The sequence below is a fragment of the Salvia miltiorrhiza genome, chromosome 1 (genome assembly GCF_028751815.1).
Source record: "Salvia miltiorrhiza cultivar Shanhuang (shh) chromosome 1, IMPLAD_Smil_shh, whole genome shotgun sequence".
Taxonomy (NCBI): Eukaryota; Viridiplantae; Streptophyta; class Magnoliopsida; order Lamiales; family Lamiaceae; genus Salvia; species Salvia miltiorrhiza.
The window spans coordinates 50,185,956-50,203,608 of NC_080387.1; the positions used below are offsets into that span (position 1 = coordinate 50,185,956).

At 35.4% G+C, this 17,653-nt stretch overlaps 1 protein-coding gene across 2 annotated transcripts; it reads right to left on the reverse strand.

Annotated features, from left to right (window-relative positions):
- Window positions 1-13,072: 13,072 nt before the first annotated feature.
- LOC130990295 (ubiquitin-conjugating enzyme E2 34-like) lies at window positions 13,073-16,924 on the reverse strand. Of its 2 annotated transcripts, none has more exons than XM_057914515.1 (10): window positions 16,718-16,924; window positions 15,448-15,564; window positions 15,284-15,338; window positions 14,656-14,694; window positions 14,408-14,471; window positions 14,256-14,317; window positions 14,125-14,164; window positions 14,024-14,051; window positions 13,791-13,882; window positions 13,073-13,524 (listed from the first exon to the last, which is right to left on the reverse strand). In XM_057914515.1, exons 2-10 carry the CDS (start codon window positions 15,502-15,504, stop codon window positions 13,248-13,250), a joined length of 714 nt encoding a protein of 237 aa, XP_057770498.1. In that variant the 5' UTR covers window positions 15,505-15,564; window positions 16,718-16,924; the 3' UTR covers window positions 13,073-13,247. The 2 variants fall into 2 exon arrangements, with proteins under 2 accessions (XP_057770498.1, XP_057770504.1); XM_057914521.1 differs by having other exon boundaries at window positions 15,448-15,561; window positions 16,718-16,922.
- Between the last annotated feature and the right edge of the window lie 729 nt (window positions 16,925-17,653).

Below are 17,653 nucleotides of genomic sequence, written 5' to 3' on the forward strand. Positions count from 1 at the left end.
GTCTTCTTGGGCTAGGAGACATTGGGCCAGCCCAGGGACCAGATACAAGGAATAAAGATGGGCCTCAAATAAATTAATTCATCCATGGTCAGCCCAGACCATAATTAATTTATAAATATCAGTTCATTCCACTAGAGAACCGATACTGACTTACCCCTTTATTGCCGGTGATAAGTCGGGGCTTGTATTTAGACTCATTAAATCTCCGTATTTAAAATATCCGACATCCATTAATTAATTAGAGCTCTGACAGCTTAAATTAATTAATCTCTTAATAATTCCTTAAGCAGTACCACTCAAACTTTATTATTACGCCTGAACTTAATCAACCTGCAGGGTTTAGCGTAATAAACCTTATTGAGCTCCTTAAGGGGATGTCATTATCCTATACCGGATACGGGTACTAATACAGATAATCAAATATCATATATTAACCGCTATCACCCAAGATACAGAGTACTCGAGTTAGTATATAACTTTCACCCATAGTAAGTCAAAGTGATATACGAGTTAACATATATATCTGAATACTTATTAGTATTAAGATTTATAAGTCACCGAGATCTTGATTCTTCACTTAAGTCAGATAGAAGAATACATCTCAAACTGTGGTCCTATCAATACGTAAAGACGTACCAGTATAGACAAGTAGCCAAGACAAACTACTTCCATCTATACTGCAGCCTAAACCAATAACTTGTCCTAGAGTTATTTCGGCTGTGATCATATTATATCTCTTAAGGTTATTCCAATTATATGGTCTTCTGTGATCTACAACACACCATATAATCTACTTATACAGAGATAAAGAACATACATATGTAATCATGAACACAATCAGATAGGAGACAGGAATAGTGAAAACAGGAATCATTGTATACAAGCATAAAGTTCTTGCTTTCAGTATACAAATCCAACACGGAGTAGGTGCTTCTATGGGTGATGGCGGATGAGGAATGATTGTTGGTGACGGAGAAGGAGTTTCTACAACTGGCGGTGGGGGAGGAGAAGGAGACGGGGGCAAGAAGGGGGAGGGAGAAGGGGAGGCGGCAGTGGTGGTGGGGAACCTGGAGGTGGGGGTGAAGGTGAAGGTGGCGGTGGAGGCGACGATGGAGGCGGAGGGGGGATTTGCACCGTTAAAAAAAAAAAAAAAAACTAACGGTGTTAAGCACCGTTAAAACGCAAGGGGGGATTTGCTTAGGTTTAGCCACGTTAAGGTAGTAAACAGCGCTTACCCTGACTATAGGGTCCTATACGCGATAGGGGCCCCAACGTTGGGGGGTATTTGGTACTTAACCCTAAAATTAATACAAATTTTATTCTCGTTAAATTTAATTGCATTAAAAACTCTTATAATTTAAAGATATTTAAATGGAAAATAATTATAATTAAACAATCATGTAAACTTCTTTGAAAGGAAAAAAATGACATCTACTTATTTTTCACCTAAAAACGAAAAAAAAAAAAAGAACAAGAATATTATGTTCAACATTAATTAGAAATAAATGAGCGAGGACAAAAATTAATCTTGACACTAATAAGTTTATAACTTATTCATTTTTTATAATTTTTTACATCGAATTGAAGATCTTTTCGTAATCTTTAATTTAACATTCATATTGAATATTTATTCATGATTCAAAGTTAATGATTTTTTAAAAAGAATTAAAATAAGAAAAAGAAAATATAAGAGATAGAAAATTTGGTGGTAAAAGCTGAGAGAAAACAAAAAAATTGGCGCTAATAAAAACTTCCCTTTATATTATAGTATAAGGATATTTGCCGTAAAATACACAAACTTTCAACAAATTTTGGTTTTTCCCATGACCTTTAAAATTTGGAAAAAAAAAATACACCACCTTTCGAGTTTTTCTAATTTTTCCCACGACAACTCTTTCTGATGAAACTAAAGCTGATGTGGCATAATAATGCCAACATAGAAAATAACCTAAGTGAAAATCACTCTCTATGAATTGAGGTAGCACAATAAAGATGATGTATCTATGAATTGAAAATCCTTTACGTTTAGATATCAAAAGATCTAAGTTAGAAACCCTAAACCTTCAACTCTCTCACGCTTAGGGAATTTGAGGATGAGCGTGAGTTGCTGCTCATAGACATGATTATCTTGATTAGGAACCCTAAATTGTTGAAGATGTTAAGCTGTTTTGAGGATGAGCAAATTCGTTGCTAGATTTCGGAGCCCTAATTTCATATATGAAGATGCTCATACATTATTTCATAAGAAAATAACGTCGTTTCCTACAATTGAGAATGGCGCCGTTTTAGTTCGCCGACGATTATGCCATGTTGGAAATTCAGGCGTCCAACTCAGCTTTTATTTGGGGGTATTTCATATCCGTGGGAAAATTAGAAAAAATCGAAAAGTGATTGAATTGAGCGGGTACATAGGATGTCGTTGCTCAGAATATTTGCTGAGGGCATTGGTTAATAAGTGTCCCACAATTGAGAGGCTTGTCATTAATATTGCAATTGATTTCTATGATGACCCTCAATTCGATGACTACATTGTCAAGCGAAAGTTAAAGGAAAAATACGGCCTTACATCAGATATGGGTGCAATGACACTGAAGGAAGCAGAGGAGCGCGTCCAACGTTTCGTATCCAGTATGCTTCCACTTAGATAGAGAAGTGCGCCCAACATTTCGTATCCAGTATGCCAGCCCAAGTGGAAGCGGATTAAAGTCGTCGTCACAGGAATCATGATCATTGTTATTTATGGTATTTATATGCCATCTTATTTAGGTTGAATTTGGAACATACTTCCATTTATGAATGAATGTTTTTATTTATTGCTATGGCACATGAACTCAATTGAGTATTTCACTTGGTTATGTCTAATGTTTGCTTATAATTCAATTCCAATTTCTTCTTTTTTGGATGAATTATTCATACTTTTCATTGTATAAATAGTCATATACAATATGCTACTCCCTCCGTCCCACAAGAGTGTGCTTCATTTTTAGTGGCACGGAGTGTATTAAGAGTTGAAAAAGTGATTTACTTTATTATAAAATAAGAGTAAGAAATAAGGAGTTAGTGGATGGGTAATGTCCAAAAATGGCAAATGCACACTCTTATGGAACGTCCCAATATAGAAATAAAGGCACACTCTTATGGAACAGAGGGAGTATAATATAAAAAGCCACTATATATTTTTTTTCATTTACCAACATCGTCGTACCAAGTTTTTTTACATTTAACTTAAGTTATTAATTCTATTTATATATGGGGACTACAAAATAAAGCAAGAAGCCTATTCAACATACTCTACTTAGATATTGGTAGAATTTATATTCACAGTTTCAAAATCATGAATTTTTACTTTCCACAAAAAAGATACCTCAATAATATGAAACAAAGTCAGGGTCCGCTTCACAATTACTATTTTGTTTATAACAAGGATAAACTCAATTCTACAATACAAAACCAACCTGCCCAATAAACTCGACCTTAGATATTTGTAAGATTCGAATTCACAACTTCATAATCATAAATTAATCCACTCACTCTACTAAATAAATATCAATAAGGGCTTTTATCTAGTACCTATGATAATGTTGAATTTTCATGGGCCGACATTTCAAAAATTTGATTAGTGTTCATATGATTTATTTGTCCCTAGGATAGTTCATGCATTTCTTCCACAATCTTAAGCGTCCTTTATGCCCCAATGCTGTTAACAATTGAGTGGTAGAGATGTCTAAATGGGCCCAAAATGGTCTGTCCCAAAGGGCCAGCCCGACCCACCCGTAGTTTTGGTAGGATTGGCTACGAATTTAAAGGCCCAAAAATATCGGGCTTACCTGGCCCGACCCGTGCTGTTTGGCGGGCTACGGGCCAAAAAAGCTCATCGAGCTTTCGGGCCGAATTGGCCTGTCATTTTCTTATATATTTACGTTAGACAAAATTTCTTATATCGACTTGATAGATAGCCAAAAATGTTATATATATTGAGCTCCATTATTTATGTTTTGTTTTTTTTTACCTTAGAAATGGAGTATATTTTATACTCCAATTTCGAGCATATGCTTGCTCTTCTTCCCTCAACTTAATTTGAAGAAATACCAAATATATTAAAACAGCAGCACGAGTAAATAAATTGTCATTATTGCTTTATCACAAATTAATTAATTTATTATAACAATAGACATTCTAGCCACCAAAACAGTCATTCATCCTGTGTGGCAATTCATATAATTTTTATTATTAATTTTTTAAATTCTTCATTTTATGTCATCCTTATCTTTTAGTTGCATTTTATTCATGCCTTCTTAATTATATTGTAAGTGATATTATTAATTGTGTAACTTATGGATAATTAAATTTATATTTTACTCATGACTTAACATAATTTGTGTATATTAGTCTATTTTTGATGTTCTTCACTTACACAATGTTGATTTTTGTCACGCCCCAATTCTTGAAACAATAACTATAATTGGGGTACGACTAATCATTTAAATAAACAAGGGAAAAACCTTGTGAAATCCGAATAAAAGGGATAACAATCGGGCATCGCCCCTTTAGATGAAGAAAGACAGATATCCAATTGATACAAATCAATAAACAAACATGACAAACTTCAGGATCACAAGTTTAGTTTCATGCTTCAGATAACCAACATTCCTTAATCAAAATACTTGAGAGTCAAAAGTCTAGGCTCAACAAAAGATATCGTTTAGAGTCATAACATAAAGGTCTTAAGTCCAGAAAACGAAAGACATATAAAGGCTAGTACTACAGCGGAAGTCAAAATACGAGGTTGAACCCTAGCCTCAGCTTGCCCCGTCAACACCAGCCATTAACCTGAAAAACATTTGAAAATATTTGGGCTAATTACTAATGTACTTAGTGGGCTGCAACTTTTGGAACATTTCACAATCTATAAGAGCAGTTTATCCAATCATACTGACATGACATAGAAGATTTTAAAGAGAAGTAACTTCTAAGCATGTTAAAATATTTCATATATATATATATATATAGAGAGAGAGAGAAGGGTTCAACAGAGAAGTTAAATATTGTGGAGAATAGAGAAGTCGTAAAATAAAAACGAACAGATCTATAATTTTAATGAACAGATCAATGTACCGCATGAACAACAATTTGCCCCGGGTTCGAATCTTGCTGGTGGCGAGTTTTTCTATATTTTTACTAAATACGTCTGTTCATTACTTATGTTGATCTGTTCATAAAATATATAGATTTGTTCGTTCTCTCGAAAAAGATAATTCTTTGTTGAACTCATATATATATATATATATATATATATATATATATATTTATTTATTTAATGCGCGCAGTTGTCACACTCTATTTTGTTACTCGCTGTGATCCCGGACCTTTTAGCCACCGACGGATCTCTGTCTTCCGCTTACTTGAACTGAGTGCGTAACCCAGACAAGTTTACTTTGACCTCGGGATGTTACCCAGACAGGCCTCATATTTCTCATGCTCCGGAACACATCCAACCGAGCACCCTTATAACGCCTCTGGTTAGTGCCCGATGGAGATCAACCTACCGAGTCTGCTCACAAGTGTACACAATTCTCAAACAACGTGTTAGGTCATAAGAGAACCTCAATTAATTAACTGTGCGAGCCTTAAACATGGTAGAGTGCACAAAAATATTTATTGGATAAACAATTTGTATTTCATGAAATATTTAAGCTCATTAGCTCAATCATACATTTGGAAAATAAGCCCACCTGATTAGGCAATGTCTGTCGTTTATTCTAATCTCTGAATCGGAATAGCGGTGTTAGTCCTCACGATCCACGAAGCCTACAAGAAATCTATCCTCTTAATAGGTCTCCTGAATATAATCTTAAGTCAAGGTAAAGTGCTTAACATTCTATGATTCACTTAGCCGGGTTTTCAAAATTTAATGAATAAATAATTGAAAACTAAAATTTTTGAGTTAAGAACACCAACAATATTCTTACTCGTCTTTCTTTTGTAATTGGAATTGTAAATAGCCAATTAAATCATAAATACTTTCATTGCAAAATATAAATGCAACATGCTTAGCATATAATAAATAATTACTTAAAATATGCACATAGTAATAATATAATATTATTATGCAAATTATCATTTAAAATAATTAATCAAACTATTTAATAGTCTAATTAAATAATTAAGTACAGTCCATTTAATGAAAAAAATATATATAAATCTGCACAGCCCAATGAGTAAAGCCCAACTGTTTTAAAAGAAGAAGGCCCAACACGTAAGCCCAAAACCCATCCCCCTTCTCTGCTCTACGCTGTGCTCTGCTCTGGTATACTCTGCTATTGATCACTAATTTATTAGCAACAAAATACCGCAACTAACACGGTGCAATTGTAGCAAAAATTGGTAACCGAGTATCGTATCCACAGGGACTAATAAACGAAATTACTCTAGTAATCATAATAATTCCTATAGCAATATTCCGGCAACCAATAATATGCAGGAAAATAAAAACTAATCTCAAGAGAAAACAAATAAAATCAAATAAATAAAACAAATAAAAAAATGACTGATCCTAGGGATATAAATTCATTAATCAAATTCACATAATCAACCTATTAATCCTAATTACCAGTATAATCCAGTTATGATGAGAGATCGCTTAATTAATCAATTACTCTTGCTAGAGCAGCAACGATCGTAGATTAGTAAATTCTCTATCTCCGCTAGGTCTCAAGAAAATCTACTAACTCCCAATAGCTCCTAAGAATAGCTCCCTATGATCCACCTATCTCCGCTAGGTCTCAAGGTTAAAATCATATCATACATTCCTGAATCCGCTAAACAGTTATCTCCGTTAGGTCTCAAACCGAATAGCTAAACATACAAATTATTGGCTAGATAATCCACAAGAAATCAAGCACCAGGAATTATGAATCATAATCTGGAAGGCACAAAGGTATTAACAAATAAATCACATAAATTCAATCAACTATTTACAAACTCTAGAATCACCTAAACGAAACTAGCCAGACATAATAAAAGAAAACATAAACATAATTAATAAGAACGCAATTGGAAAAACTGAATTATATAAAAACTGAAAGTAGAACAATTGTAGCAGCTTGAATCTTCAATCTTGTGGAAATCCAAGCCAATCAGTAAAAACTGGAAAGAAAAAAAAAAATCTAAAGCTATAAAACTGAAAATAAAATCTGGGAAGTGAAAAATAAAGTTGGGAACCCAAAATAGGTCAAAAGAAGACCTATTTATAGGCACAGGGGATAAATACAGTATAGAGCTCGAAAATACTGATAAAATCCGAAAATGCGGCAAAATCCCGAAAATTCGGAAATTCTCGTCGGGCACTATTCACTATTGCGCGCGACTTTCTTGTTTCGGCCATATCTTCCTCATCCGAACTCGGATTTGCGAACCGTTTGCGCCTACGAACTCGTATCGAGACGATTTACAACTTTTATTAATACCATCAGTCTAAATTCGAACTCCATATTTCTATAAAAATTATCAAAGTACGACCAAGTAACATATTTCACAAGATAAAGCAATTTAAGCACAAAACAATCATTCAACACTCCATTTCCTATAAAATTAACATCATATGAACATTAAAAACAAGGGAAACATGAGTGTTATCAGCTATGCTCTGCTCTGCTTTGGTATACTACGCTCTGCTCTGCTATACTCAGGTATACTACGCTCTGCTCTGGTATACTACGCTCTGCTATACTCTGCTATACTACGCTCTGCTCTGCTACGCTCTGCTCTGGTATACTACGCTCTGATCTGCTCTGCTATACTCTGGTATATTACCCTTTCTTCTACTTTGCTCTTCTCTCCTCTACTCTGCTCTGCTCTACTCTTCTCTCCTCTCCTCTGCTCTACTCTCATCTGCTCTACTATCCTCTCCTCTACTCTGCTATTCTCTCCTCTACTCTGCTCTCCACTTCTCCTCCTTTCTCTCTCAAGACCACCGCCTCTCTTTCCCTCCATAGCTTCCGCCGCCACCGCCACCGCCACCGCCACCGCCTCCCTTCCGACAACCGTACGGCCGGAAGGCCTGCTGCCCTCGTCTCCCTCTCTCTCTCCCAGCCCTCGACACTCGACACACTCACCAACAACAAAAGGAGAAACATAGCTTTGAAAGTTCTACTTCTTCTCTTTTCTTCTTTTAAAACAATCACGCTTGTATATAAATGTATATGAACAGAATGTATGCATATGAATAAAGTTTGCATCTTTACAATTTCTTGCAAAAACTTATGCTGGTATGTTGGTTTACTGGAATGGCACAAATGATATGCTTGAATTTTACAGTCGAGCAAATGAGATAAGGGCTCAAGAGGGAACCATAAGAGGTTTCGTTTCAGTTGTTGTCTGATCTTGTTGGTATTGGTTTTGATTCGCTGCGTTTAAACTGGGCTTCAGTGGAACAACTGCAGTAGAATTTCAGGCATGGGATCCTTCAATTATTTGCAAGATGGAGTATGAAAGAATGATGAAATCAAAGTTCAAAACTTACCTAGGCAGTCGAATTCTGCTTGAGAGGGAGTGAGATTGAGAGTGATTAGAGAGAGACAACTTGAGAGTGAATGGAAATGGAGACTCTAAGTTGGCAGAGGAGTGTTGGTGTAACTTTGATATTTGGAATTGGCTTCGCAAAGAAGGGAAAAGTGTTGATGGTAAGGGTTGTTTGTTTATTGGCGTGAATGGGGTAGGTAGGGCGGCTATGGGCGGCTGCTGGGTGGCTATTGGGCGGCTATGGGCGGCTGCTGGGTGGCTATTGGGCGGCTATTAGGTAGGTAGATGGGCTAGTAGATTGGGCAATTAAAATCCTTCAGGATAAAATTACCGAAACTGTAATAATCGCTAGGGTTCGCTAAATAAATAGCTCGTGTAAATGCTTGAATGCTTAATTAAATAAATATGCTATGCACATAATTTAAATAAATAAATTTACAAATACTCCTTTTTGTAAATTATCTTTGTTGGGATTAAAATAATTTTTATTTTCTTTATCCGGCGTGAATCATCTAAATTCTAAGTTCCAAAATTATTCTAAACTTAGCTGTAAGGAAACGGGGTATTACAATTTTGGAGGCACGCCCCTCTAGCTAAATGGTCCGAGGTGAGAAATCGTGCCTCATACATTCTTCAATTATCCAAAAAATTCAGAAACGCAACACAGCTATGGGGAATCTTCCAAATCTCCAAACCAAATTAAATTAAAGTAAAGACAAATTGCGTTGTAAAATGTTGTGGTTGACAATGCACCACATATTCAATTCACAGAACTGAACGATGTACTTACAACACTTGAGGCAGAGTTGAACAACTCGAACTAGATATTGCAACACAACAAGAATTAGAGGTAACATTTGGTCGGGTTGTCCTAAGAGGAGTCTTCAAGCATCTAAATCAAATAAAGCCCGTAAAATTGATGGGCACTGAAGACGTGGTTGCATTGAAGGAGCTCATGCTAATGGGTGGAATGCGTATACGCTTCTCAGTAGGGCTGTCAAAACCTGGCCCGGCCCAGTCCAACCGGCCCAATCACTACAAAAATATCATAATTCAACTTAAGTTGGATGTCTTTTTATATTATACAATTGTAATGAAATTAGTAATATTAGATAAAATTTATAAATTTTTAACTTATATAAAATAAACCTCACTAATACTATAAGGATTGAAATAAAAATGAATTTTTATAGTTGTATGTGAGTCAAACCAATGACCAATATTTCAACTAACAACATATTTTTATCAACGATCATTATTAGCTAGTTAAAATGTCTATCAGAATATCCAAATATATTATTCGGATGTTTTTGCCCATTCTATATTATAGTTATATATTATATTAAGTTAATGAACATTCATCGACTATAAAATCTTATCTATTATAGATTAAAATTAGAGCTGTCAAATGGGTCGGGTCGGGCCAGTTCGGCCCATCCACTGGGCTTTTGAATCATATCGGGGCGGGCCTGCCGAAATATGATCGGGCCTCAAAATAGCAAGCCCAACCCAACTCCTATCGGGCTACAAGGCGGTCGGGCCAAACCCGCCAATATTTTTTTTTCTCTTAAATTCTATTCTTTTGATATAAAAATAATAAAAAAAAGGGTTAAGTATCAAATAAGCCACTATCATAGTGGCCCTTATCACGTTCAGATCCCTATAGTTGAAGTTGGGCCAACTAAACCCTCAAAGTGCCTAATTTTTAACAATCGGGCCCTCCGCCCTAACGGATGTTTAACACCGTTAAGAATTTTTTTTATTTCGCCAAAGTCATCGGAAACTCGCTGGAAAATAGACCTCTCATTTTCTCTCTCATATCACGAAATAGCAACTTGCCGCCGGCGATAAGAACTGTCGCCACACTCCTCTGACATCTGGTGACCAAGTCATGGCCGCCGCCTTCGGCCCGGGGCTCCTCTCATCCTCTCCTTCTCCCACTCTTTTCTTTTCCCTCGCTCAAAACAAATAGCCTAGATCCGTCCAGCCAGTCGTCGTCCCACGCATCAACGGTTCCTTCCTCGGTGGAGGTGAAGGTTCCGCCACCTCCCCTGCTTCGATTATCCAGCAGAGGGCGTCGCCTCCGACCACTACTCGAAGGCCACAGCCCCTAAGCCATCTCTGAGAAGCCTTGGATCTCCAGGCTGCAACTGTCGCGCCCCTTCTTGACAGAAATAGGAATGGCTCCATCCTCTCTATTCGACAGAGGGAGTAAGACATCAAAGAGAGATATCTCTCATTCTTCTTCTTCTTTCGAACTAGACGGAGAAACAAAAACAAAATCGACCCAACCACTAATCGCGAGAAAGGATAGGCACCAATCGCCGCCTGAGAGCCCTAAGCCCCGAATCACAGCCTCCGCTGCCTCCTTTCATTGTTCTCTTTTCCCTAGCTCAGCCCCCTCTCAAACAAGCCACAATAGATTTGCACTGACACCACCTCTTCCCCTTCGCCTATCTGGCGAAGGGCGTCACCTCTGACCACCGCTCACCCACCAGCCGCACCCTTAAGTCGCGCCTGAAAAGCCATATGCGCACCAAGCACCGCCAACCTTCTCTCCTTCCGGCTAAGCCAAAACCTGAACCGCGCCGTCCGATTGTGAGGTGGCGAAACGGAAAGGATCGTCGTTCCCTTCTTGACCGAAAAAATGAGATGAGAAAGAGAGAGTGAGATGGGAAAGAGAAATGGCGAAAAAAAAAATCTTAACGGTGTTAAACAACCGTTAGGGTGGAGGGCCCGATTATTAAAAATTAGGCACTTTGAGGGTTTAGTTGGTCCAACTTCGACTATAGGGATCTAAACGTGATAAGGGCCACTATGATAGGGGCTTATTTGATACTTAACCAAAAAATAAAATACATTAAATCAACTAACATCAAATCAAATCATCAATTCACAAATATAATTTAAAGTATTATATATTAAGCAAACTCAAAATTAATATAACTGTATTCAAAGCAAGAAAGCGCCTATTTTAAACTATAAAATTGGCAAAATAAGCGCCACATTCCATACTGCACTAATTAAAGTCTATTCTAAAAAGAGGTAGACTCACGATCACGGCAAAGTCAAAGAAAAATGGTAATACTCATTATATCATGAAGGTGTTCGTTATATATATATATATATATATATATATATATATATATATTTATATATATGTATATATAAATATATATATAGGAGGGATCCATGAAAAATCCCATCAATATAGAGAATGAAGAATCAATTTAGTCCATGCATTTCTCAAAATCCTACGGTTAGATTAGAAGATTTTTTTTTTTCTTTTTTCAATTTTGAATATTCATCAAATTGATTATTAGAAATTCAAAAAGGGTAGATATGTAAGTTTGCTCATCACGTATATCCCATATTCCTAATTTTCCTCCACATTCATTGCATACCAACCGTTTCTTACTCCCATCGTCATTTCTCTCCCTCTTTTCTTCTCTAGTGTTTCTCACTATTTCTTCTCCGGTGACGCTCTCCGTCGCCTTCACCGCACCTCCAGCGAAGCCTGAAGGCTGGGTGGCGTGGGCCCTGAACCCGACCAGCACCAGCATGGTCGGCGCCCATTCGCTGGTCGCGTTCGCGGCGGCGAACGAATCTCCAAGTATTTAATTTAAGATATAATATTTTTTATATTTAATCCAGAAGCTTAAATTTCTCAATTAATGAAATAACATAAAAATGAAATCTGAACATGAATCTATTTTTAATAAATTTTTATTTTAAATTTTAAAACATGTATATGTAAATCTTATAAATAATAATTAAAAAAATGAGAGGCCCAAAAAGCCCAAAAATCTCGGGCTTTTTAACCTCGAAGCCCAATCGGTCCAGTGGGCCGTTTGGGCGGACTTTTTAGGTCCGATTTTTTTGGGCCTCTATTTTATTGAGTCCAACCAACCCTAAATTCAAGCGAATTGGGTCAGTCCTTCGGGCTGGGCTAATTTTGATATCTAATTAAAATCAATAAATACATATACACATTTTTCGTATGGATTATGTTATTTATATAACATAATATATTATTGATTGTATATAAGTAAATCTTCTTAAATTTATTACATGTCACTATAGAAGTTATAAGGGGTTATTGTTGGAAAATACTCAAAAATTACCAATTTTCTGATTTATATCATGATCTTTTCTTTTGGCCAAAAAATATGCTATAATATAATTTCCCCCACTTACCAACATCATCGTACCAAGTTTTTCTACATTTAACTTAAGATATTAATTCCATTTATCTATGGGAAAACATAATAGAGCAACAAGCCTATTTAACAAGCTCAATTTAGATATAGGTAGAATTCAAATTCACAATTTTTGATTTCAAAATCATGAATTCGTCCGTTCCACTAGAAGGATACCTCAATAATATGAAACAAATTATTTTATTTATAACAAAAATAAGCTCAAAACTACAATACAAAACGAGCCTGCACAACAAGCTCGACCTTAGATACTAGTAAGATTCGAATTCACTACTTCAGAATCATAAATTCATCCACTCCCTAAAGATACCTCAATAAATATGAAACATGAATCAGCACCAAATCATATTTCCTTCATTTGCACGACCACTGTACAGGTCCCGTTTTGGTACATTAAGACTTATAAGATATCGAGTAATTTCATAGATTGCGACATCATTAGAGATGCTAATATAACACCTAAATCACACTCAAAACATCCCTTTTCAAGATGGGTCACATATATCATCAAAGTTGAAGCAGGGGCAGGGCCATCACGGCAGCAAAAATGCAAACGAGCATCAATGACAGCCAGGTAGGGAAAGACTGACGTTTCTGCTGGTTATTCACCTCATTTGGGATGTCTACGTTATTCGGGTCCACCTTGGATCCACGTTTCTTTAATGTCGGACGGGAGTTTTCATCCCTCACGGATTCTTGTGCTGCTTGATCTGCAGATTGCTCGGTTGCTAACTGTTGTTCATATTTCTCTACGTACTCTGGGAATAGTTTCCTAAAAGTAGGGCTGTTTTGAACAAAGAGAACTTTGAGATCATTCATAATACGAGTAAATAATTTTATCATTCAGTAATGGTTTCAAAACAAAAAATTATCATTCAGTAATTTTCCTTCCCCTAAACATATGCTTGACAAGAGCAAATTTGTGCAAATTTAACTAATGATTTACCAACAATAAACGAAATGGAAGGCACCTGTGACAACCTCCAATTCATCTTATGCAGACCAAGAAATGACGAGAAAAGAGAAGCCATCGCCTTAAGTAAGACTTACTTTTTACAATTGAAAGCCAGAGAAGCACTTGCCAGCCTCTTTTTCTCTTCTTCTGTACTTGAGACACTGCCAGTGGTAGGGCTATTGTCCATCTGAAACAAGGTAGGAGACAAATAGTACCTGGTTGTAAATTTCGACTATGGAAACTAGTTTATAAGTATGTACAGGTTTTAATATCAAACAGAGATAATAAAATGAACAAACTCTCCCTCTAAAATTAGCATGGAACCCACCATGAATGAAAGGAGCCCATTCAGTATGCTGCATAGAAAAAGGAGAAATCAGCACAATATACTTAAAACTAAGGGCGATATTTTTCTCAACAACCCTTTACCTTGAGACAGACCACATGGGGTTCCAACTCTCAGGATGATCTGGAGAAGGAATCAAAAGTAGTGTCACACAAGAAAATGAGTAGAGATAACACAAGGATTTAATATGCAAATGCACCCCCAAGTAACTTACAATCACTCATGGACAGGCATAACTTCTTTTGTGTCATAAAGCGTCCATTTGGAGTAGTCATACTACAGAGAATATAGAGAACATTTTAATTACAAAATATTGAACAGACTGGCCAGATCATGCCTACATGGGATAATGAGATGAAAACTTACGTGATTGATGGAGGTTTAAATGGGTAATCTGGTGGAAACTTTATTTTTCCATAATAATATCCCCCTTGAATGATCAGAGATTGTAAAAGGAAATCAAAGACAATAATTTAGTACAAAGGCACAAAACAGTCCAGAGTTAAGAGCATTAGTAGTTCATCTGCAGATAAAAACGGTACACATGCAACCCATTTATAACTGTTATCCTGACTCAGACATGTTGAAGACAAAAAAACATAAGAGCCAGAAACCTGCAAAGGGTGTTCCTTGACTTCCCTCCAAAACATAATCTGAACACAGAATTAGGAAAAAGAGCCATATCATTAGTAGATGAAACAACCATTTGATATCATAAATTAAACAAAATAATCAACACTAGTGACACCAGTTAGCTCTTCAGAGACATTATCCAAGACTCTGGACTTCAAAGAGCAAGCATATAATTGCTAGTTCATCGGGGATTGTTAAGAAGAACCCCATCACGAGGGATTTGAAAAGATAACAATATACACGATCAGTACTATGAAGAGATCTTAGACAAGAATATTTTATAGGAAATGTAGATGAACTACCATTATGTGCAGGAAAATGTAGATGAACTACCATTAAAAGCTGCTTCCATAGTTTAACCAATTACTATATGTTACTTGTGAACAAACAAATTTTGTCAAATGAATGAGACAAAAACCAATTGAGCAGCAAATATATTATGTTCCCGGGAAGAAGAAAAAATGAAAGCAAACAATGCTTATGAACATGTTGGTATGGATAGATAAAAAGACCAAGAAAATTCAGAAATAGTTAGGGCACCACATACTACTGTAAAATCATAAAAACCAATAAAAGTAAAATTAAATGAATAGGCCAGAAGAAACTCACGCCAGTCAAGGATGTCATTTGGCAGAGGGCGTGCCACCACATTGGAGACAGGTTCCTGCATGTAACATTATTAGTATATAATGTTAAATGAAGTTCACCATAAAGAATACCCATATCCTCATGCATGAGATTTCAAACATTTATAGAAGTTAAAGACAACTTACTTTACATAGAGCTCTATATTCCTTTTGGAGGCGCTTTAAACACGCTTTGTCAGTCATTTTAAGGTAGCTTGCGCGGAATATTAATCCTGTCCACTGTCTCTAATAGAATGTTCCCTGCTAAAAGAAAGTTTGACTTTAAAGTTAAAAAATATGTTTTCCATTTTTTCTTTAAATTGCCAATAAGACTGACACTCTGTCAAATATCTACAATAGGAGATCCAAAGAGAAGACAAATGAAGCAATTCAATGATACACATACAAAACAGAAGATCATAATCAGATAATTCACTTTCCCATTTTCAGATGACAGATGCAAGAGGAGATCATTCGGACATGTAAACAGTAAACAGTACTATTCAAGATGTGACTCATGGGTTTTTCAGTACACGAAGATACAAAAAACAGTTGTCAAACTGGAAGTATATCAAACTCAGATGCTTATTGCTTTCCAACATATACATACAAACTGGGCACATTGTGTGGTGAAGAGCAAAAACCTTTAGTGCACTCGAGCATTTGGCAACATCTGTAATTATACCAAACACCTATTTAAGCTATCATCCATTATTTTTAACCAGCCTGCTCCTACTCTCTAAATCCTCGTGATTTAGGATTAAGCCCCTACTAAACAAGGCCATTGTTCAGATGTCAAATCAGGCTCCAATTCTTATTGAATAAAAACGTACTAACATTTAAAGCATCTAACTTTGTACTAAGCAATTACTCAGACAACTTCCTTCCTACAAACTTTACAAATCTAATAGAAACTTAGTTCCCTGCCATCCTGATCCTATTCAGCAAAAGCAATCTCTATTCCTTGAAAGAATTGCTACATGATATAAGGAATCACAACAGATTGACCAATAGATGCACAGGATGGCGTTTACTAAGTCAGCAACTAATGAATGAGGATACATTCACAACATCTTCAGCTCCACAATTACAATTGCTATAATCCAAAGAAATAATCACCTATTAGTCCGTGAATAAGCCAAAATTTTCCTAAAATCCAATCAAATTCATAGCTCTTATTCCCCAACATCCCCAGACGCATTTGCAGGGACTTCTTACTTTCGATAATTTAATTTCCCAATTTGATCTAACCCCAATCGCGCATATACAAACAGAATCGATTATCAATCAAAATCAGAAAATTAAACAAATCGGTAATCATTCACACATTCTAGAATACTGAACCTGATTAGAAAATTAAACAAAAAAGCGAAAATCGAACAGCCAAAAAAATCAGTAGTATATACTGAGTCCTTACCAGAGTTTGAAAACCCAATTCAAACGAACAATTGAACGAAAAACCTTCAACAGAGTTCAACTTCCAGCTAATTTTTCATCTCAGATAATACTAATTCGTACAATTTTACGAAATCTTTTGATTCGATAAAATTCCAACGCGTTGAATTTGAGCAGAAGAGAAAATTTTGATCTTAAATTGTGAATTTCTTTTTGGGATTAAAAGACGATTATAACCCTAGAAGATTTGTGGAGCATTAAATAGTTTCATTAATTATAAACATACCCTTTAAGTTTGTTAAATGTTTTGTGGACCCCTAAACTTTTGTTTCTGATTATATTGCTACTCTACTTTCTTAACAAAATTGTATGAAGTTTCTCTTGAATTCGACAAAGATTTAAATCTAATAATAATCCAAGTGGGACAAATCCCAAATCTTTACTTCATTTAAATTTCTTAATCGGTATTTTCTTGAACACCCAACAAAACTAACATCACAATTTTTTTTATTTTTTATTTTTATTATATCTTGACACGAACCACAATTTGGGCATAATCTTCATAATAAACCACAATCCATTCGTTACATTAATCAAACTAGTATATGTCCATTCATGCGATGCACGACGGAAATCGAAAAATTAAATAGTAAAGCTAAATAAATATAAATAAAAAAATTAAAATATAAACAAATACAAAATATATTTTAAAAATAAAATATAAAATTCACATTAATTACTCAATAAAATCCTGATAATTATAGTTATTAAATAAATTTAAAAATTATTTGATAATGAAATTTGCATTATGCATATTATTATATAATATTATTCATCATAATAAATATGTTTATACACAAATATAAATAAAAAGTTATAAATTTTTAATGAAGAGAATGAAAATAAAATATTTTAAGATATTTCATAATTTATTCATTTTAAATTTATTTTTGATTAT

Coding starts and splice junctions, on each gene's coding strand:
- LOC130990295 (XM_057914515.1), bottom strand. CDS start 15,504: ATGACTGACAAAGCGTGTTTAAAGCGCCTCCAAAAGGAATATAGAGCT. Junction 14,472..14,655: donor TCAAGGAACACCCTTTGCAG/GTTTCTGGCTCT, acceptor TGATCATTCAAG/GGGGATATTATTATGGAAAA. Junction 14,165..14,255: donor ATGCCTGTCCATGAGTGATT/GTAAGTTACTTG, acceptor TTCCTTCTCCAG/ATCATCCTGAGAGTTGGAAC.